This window comes from Triplophysa dalaica, chromosome 13 (genome assembly GCF_015846415.1).
Source record: "Triplophysa dalaica isolate WHDGS20190420 chromosome 13, ASM1584641v1, whole genome shotgun sequence".
Taxonomy (NCBI): domain Eukaryota; kingdom Metazoa; phylum Chordata; class Actinopteri; order Cypriniformes; family Nemacheilidae; genus Triplophysa; species Triplophysa dalaica.
The window spans coordinates 6,264,524-6,270,628 of record NC_079554.1 but is presented as its reverse complement, the minus strand read 5'-3'; the positions used below and the strand labels follow the sequence as shown (position 1 = coordinate 6,270,628).

The 6,105-nt window shown below is 37.7% G+C and overlaps 1 protein-coding gene across 1 annotated transcript; it reads left to right on the top strand.

Moving 5' to 3' along the window:
* Window positions 1–3,141: 3,141 nt before the first annotated feature.
* Window positions 3,142–5,411, top strand: kcnk13b (potassium channel, subfamily K, member 13b). Its single transcript, XM_056765100.1, has 2 exons — window positions 3,142–3,484; window positions 4,516–5,411. The coding sequence occupies exons 1-2, from the start codon at window positions 3,142–3,144 to the stop codon at window positions 5,409–5,411; spliced, it is 1,239 nt and encodes a 412-aa protein (XP_056621078.1).
* The last annotated feature ends 694 nt before the right edge of the window (window positions 5,412–6,105 follow it).

Sequence of the window (6,105 nt, the reverse complement as noted above, 5' to 3'; positions counted from 1 at the left end):
ATTTACTACTGTATTACAAAACTAATTGATGTCATTTTAGTTGCATATAGTTCTTTAAGGAGTCCTTGTAGGATTTCATTCTGAATAAAATAACAAATGTACACTAAATTCCCTAAAACCATTTACAGCATTGGGGGTTGAATAATTTTGAACACAACTGTAGCTATCCCATTACCTTACACAATTTTTTAAGCACCTTATAACATGTTTATATGGCAAATGCGTAAAATATAGCATCCGGTTCTCTTTTGACATATATTGGTTTTTTTCATTTATGTATTGTCTATTAAATGTATATATTTTGATTATTTTGTTACCTGTGTCTTGTCACTTTATTTGAGCTGTTTAGTAAATGTATTATACTACTACAGGATTTCTATGTGAGGAATTGTGGACAGACTCGTCCCACATGATCATCTTGCAATAAAACCTACTTACGCTGCTGCCACTAAAGACTACGCTTACTATTGTTAATGTATATAACATATAGTTTTGTCATGGCAAAGAGTTAGACAATAAACAGAACAGTTCAGCCAAAGCAGCAGATATCATGAATGGGATGAACCGAGATGACTGATGAAATTACGTTTACGTTTGAATTATGTATGACATAGAAATTCACAATGCTGATGATTTCCTGATGATGTTATACTGGTAGTACACCGACAGCTGCAAAAAATCGGAGGTTAGCCCTTTGGTACATAAACACAATAAAACGGCTGGCTGGACTACCAAATAAATCCGGACTCCCTATCACCGGGATTTTCCACTCCAGTCCGTGCACGCTGTAATCAACTCATAAACGTTTAAATGAAGCATATATGTAACAATACGGACAATGAATATAAACACAAGCAATCATTACATAGTATAAAGAAGAGGCCCTTATCTTTTTCTAGTATAACACACATTTTAGACCACCACTAGTCGCCATGTTAGCTCCCTGAGTCTTAGTGCAGAGCAAAACGTGATTGGCTGCACAGACAGCTATCCACAAATGTGTGCGCTGATCCACAAATTTGTGCACGGATCCACAAATGCGTGCAGCGATCCACAAATGTGCAGAAAGCGATCCACAAATGTGAAGAAAGCGATCTACATATAAATATCATTAAAATACAGTTGTAAATAAATTTTATTTGCAAATCTCATTGTATTTATTTGTGAATTCCATTTATTTTTGTGGAACATCTAACGTGTATTTATGGTTCGCTTTTTGTGCATATGTGGATTTAAAAAATGTTTTTGAAATTCTCTATATTTATTTGCGAATTGTATTTTATTTATTCCGAATAATGAAAAAAATCTGATCCCATGCATTTTGAACCAAACAAGTAATTTTTACCATAAGAACATGTTTGGGTTGTAGCTCAACCAGTTGCATACAACTCCAAATAGCTGTTTCCTTTATGTTGAATCTGTGTAGAATATATGTTTTTAGGCCCTGCCTCATCCCATACACAGTCAGTTTGATGTCTGTCCTACCAAGTCGTCGCCCACCTGGGAGTGAAACTTTATTGAATCGAGTAAAAGCAAAAAAACATTTCCTTTCTTTTTATATTGAAACAAAGGCAACACCAACAAATGTGTCATTTTAGAATGATATGTACTGTTCTCTATTTATAATTGGCACAATATGATGAGGTATCCTCCTGGGTGGTGCTATAATTTTGTTTTTCAAGTACTGAATATAAAGACTTTCACGTGTTCTTGCTCTGGCTGAAATGCATGCATTTACAGAAAGCAAATAGAAGGGGTTTAGGTTCAATGTATTTTCTTTTAATTTGTCACCATTTTCTTTACATCGGATTACAAAGTTTTGCTATTTTCCTGTTCTTGTTACCATGGACACCAGATTTCAAAGCCTGGGACATTTACACAGTTTGCCAAATTTTGTGCAATTTCAGCTTCTGAAGAGGAAGCTGAGCAAATAATGTTGGTTACAGACAGTTTGTCAGTAGGCTACATGCAGCACAGTTATCTCTGATTATTTGCAGTATATTTTGTCATCTGTGTTGTTCCATATACTACAATCATACTCATGTATGAACAGATATTGTTGTCATTTATTATGAACTATTTATTTGAATTATACTAATATACAATTGCACTTGGCCTAATAACTATGCAGTTGTTAGAGCCATGACCTGGTGGGCAGTGTACTCAAAGCATTACAAGTCCGGATCCAACATAAACCCCATGTCTTTCAATGTTGTTTCCCTTTAGTTTTACTTCACATTTTAAATTTAAAGCAAATAAGAACGACAACAGATTTATGCTTTTCACATCTCCAATTTTCTCCAGCATGCAGTTTACCGGTTGGAAGGTTAAAAATACTGAACTTAGATGTGTGCATTGCTGCCACCCTCATTGTAGAACTAATGCGTCAAGGGTGCACAAATAAAGAGCTTTAAATATATCATAGAAAAAGAGTTGGGTGTTGTGCATTTTAATTAATTTGTCCAATGACTGCTCACCTATTAAAACAAATGATATATCCACTGTCCCTAAGGTCCCGAAAAGTTTCTAAGGGCACATTTAGAACTTCTAATAACTCGATGAATCAGACATCACAGCTATGTGAAACTAATCGACCGAACAGTTAGGACCGGATAAATACGCGGTGCCTTGTCTGTCCGTCTGTCCTAAATGCATAATGCATTTTCGTTTCCCCGTCCAAACTGTGACATTTGCAGAAGGTGCTTCTGGACATCCCAGAGTAAATGCTGAAAATTTCCCAAGCAGATCTAAAAGGTCATGCGCTATTGATCGCAAAAAAATGTATTCCCAGAGCGTGTAATTGGATCAAATATTGTAAACATTCCTAATGTTCATGCCAACATGACAGTCTAGAACACTTTCTGTGCGGATTGAAGACTTCTGACGCCAAGTTACGCACTGAGCAGATTTACGCACCCTCTTGGAAAGGTTGGGGTCGGACAGCCCACCACATTATTGGAAAGAAAGATCATCAATTAAGATGTTTCAAGTCGAAAAATTCTCCTCAATTTTAGTAAGGATGGTACGAATGTCCGGACGCAGAGGTTTCACGACTTAACAGAAAATATAAATGATCCATCATGAACTGGAGACAATGTGTTGGTGTTTTACGTGCATTTGGTCCTTTAACATTCCTGTGAAATGATGACTTGCCGGGGTGGATGCTGCTGCAACAGCATCGGTCCCTTAAATGAAGACAATGCAAGATTTCTCCTGCTTGCTTTGCTGATCATCATCTACCTGCTATGTGGAGCGGCGGTGTTTTCTGCCTTGGAGCATCCGAAAGAGACGCTTGCCAAAGATAGATGGACTCAGAGGATCGACCAGTTCACCCAGAAGTACAACCTTAGCCAAGACGACCTGAAGAACTTCTTGAGGAACTATGAGGAGGCCAACGTGGCCGGTATTCGTGTGGACTCAACCAGACCTCGATGGGATTTTACCGGGGCTTTCTATTTTGTCGGGACAGTGGTGTCAACCATAGGTAAGATGCGCGAACCAAATGTCGGCAAGATAATACTTGTTTAGACAAAATAGAAAAAAAGCACGAAAAAGCTGTTGTTATCTCAGAAAGCGAAACTATTTTAACATTACAACATCATTTCTTCTTAACCAATAAAACTATCACAATTATAATAACTGCTTAGGCTCTTAATATTATACACATTCTCTTTCATAATTTTCTTTATGTTTTAATAAGATAAAACACTGATTGAATATCTATTAGTTAAACCTTACATTAACGTTTTGTCTTATACAGTTTTCTGATTACGAAATGTATTGCATTGTCTATATGTTTCATCTAAGAAAAGCAGGTCTATAAATTAATTTTCATAACAGCTGCTGGTAAAATACAAGCTGTCGATACTGAGAAATAATAAAAGAGTTGAAAACTGAATTCCTTCTAAAAAACATTGCTGAAAATGTCTGCAAAGCCCCAAGTCGTGCTGCTCTTGTGGCTAAAGGATTATGAGGGATGTAATTGGGTGAAAATATAAATAAATACATATTTACATATTTCTAGAGGTTTAAGAGGGTGAAATTCACGAATAGTGAAATGGTGGAAATGATTGGCGCTAGGGATTCATGCGGGATTTGAGCACATGTAGCTCTTTAAGGAACAATTAAAGCTCCGTTTTTAATTAGCCTGAATCAGGCAACCTACAGCAACATTACGCAGCGGCTGTGATCAATTCTACGAATGATCGTTGAATTGTTTTTATAAATTGGGGTGCATATTTCAATATGTGTTTTGATGGCTATATTAGATAAGTGTAACCGTTTAGAAAAAAAAACTGACTAACAAGCAAAAATATTAGAAAAGACCGTACAGGTTTATCCTTTCACTGTGATTACAATGAAATATTTAACAAAACATAATTCAGCCATTTTTTTGTTTTAAACTCCTCAGAGGAAAGAAATGATATTTTTTAAGCAGTTGTCTTTTAATTTACCTGTAATTTATATTGTGTTTCTGGTAATCTGTGTTTTTTTGTTTCTTTGTTGATGGTTCAGGTTTTGGTATGACAACACCTGTCACTATCGCAGGGAAGATATTCCTGATCTTTTATGGCCTCATTGGTTGCGCCGCGACCATTCTGTTCTTTAACCTATTCCTGGAACGTGTCATCACCGTGATTGCATTCGTCCTGAAATTCTGCCATGAATGCAGAGAACAGCGAAAAGCAGGGCCACCTCAAAACTGCCGACGTCTCTCCATCAGCAGTAGAGAACGGCAAACAGACAGCTTGGCTGGCTGGAAACCTTCAGTATATTGCGTAATGCTCATCTTGGGAGTTGCCGCCATCTTAGTTTCTTGCTGCGCATCTGCAATGTATTCCTCAGCTGAGGGCTGGGGGTATCTGGATTCCCTCTATTTCTGTTTTGTGGCTTTTAGCACGATTGGCTTCGGTGACATGGTGAGTAACCAACGTGAGATGTATAAGGCTCAGGCCGCCTACAGGGTTGGAAACTTCCTATTCATACTAACAGGGGTGTGTTGCATCTACTCTCTGTTCAATGTAATTTCCATCGTTATCAAGCAATTTCTCAACTGGCTTCTGCAAAGGCTGGAGTCTCCTTGCCTCTGCCCTGGCACAGGGAACCGCCATCTACGGAGAAATGCGGTAGTGCCTGGGCACACAAGAAAACGGCGTGACAACTCCATTGAGACAGATACAGTTAATGATAGTGAGATCGATGGACGTCGAATGTCTGGAGAGATGATCTCCATGAAGGACTTTCTGGCTGCGAACAAAGTTAACCTGGCAATCATGCAGAAGCAGTTGTCAGAGATGGCCAACGGGCATCCTCGCCAGTCAGGGTCCAGCTCACGGAATGAGTTCTCAGGAGGTGTTGGTGCGCTGGGAATAATGAACAACAGGTTGGCTGAGACAAGTGTAGATAGATAAGGCTACCATTTATCTTCATTAATGGAGCACTCTGTGCATTTATATTTTGCTCTGGCTGATTTACATCCATGGTTGGATTAAAAAGGGATAAGCTCAGCTGACCTTTTAACTCAAAATGCTGGGTGTTTTAATTCTTGGTTTTCTGGGTCAATTTAACTGAAGATACTGCAGGGGATCGTCTCTTTTAGACCCAGCTATGGGTAGAAAATAACCCATGTTTTTGTTGTAAAAATCTGATATTCCGAATCAGTCTGCCACCTGTACAGTCATTCTACGATAACTATAGGACCTCAATAAAAAACAATGTGCTCACTTAAAAAAAGAGACAAACAATATATCAGTGTTATTATTTTATAAACATTACCGGTGTGTATCTTAAGACAAAACAATAGCACTGAAATCTTTTACAAAATATTAGGGCTAGTTATTTTCAGTTGAGACGGCTCAAACGTTAATTTAAGTCTTGGAATGACCTTAAGCCTTGTCTGTGAAACCGGGCTGTAGTGTCTTAATGTACAATCAAACAAATGTATATTAATTTATTTAATAATCAGCATGTTCTAAATTCATATACCTCTGGCCTTAATGGGAACTTGCATTTCATTAACAGTCCAAGCAGCATACTGTATCTACTTAGCATTGATAATGCCATAATTTTCAGCTCTGTGTTTTCTTCAGTCAACTCTAGAACATT

What these genes read in the sequence shown, in the direction of transcription:
- kcnk13b (XM_056765100.1), top strand. Translation starts at nt 3,142, where the DNA reads ATGATGACTTGCCGGGGTGGATGCTGCTGCAACAGCATCGGTCCCTTA. An exon ending in GACAGTGGTGTCAACCATAG is followed by an intron (nt 3,485 to 4,515) that starts GTAAGATGCGCG and finishes TTGATGGTTCAG; the next exon opens with GTTTTGGTATGACAACACCT.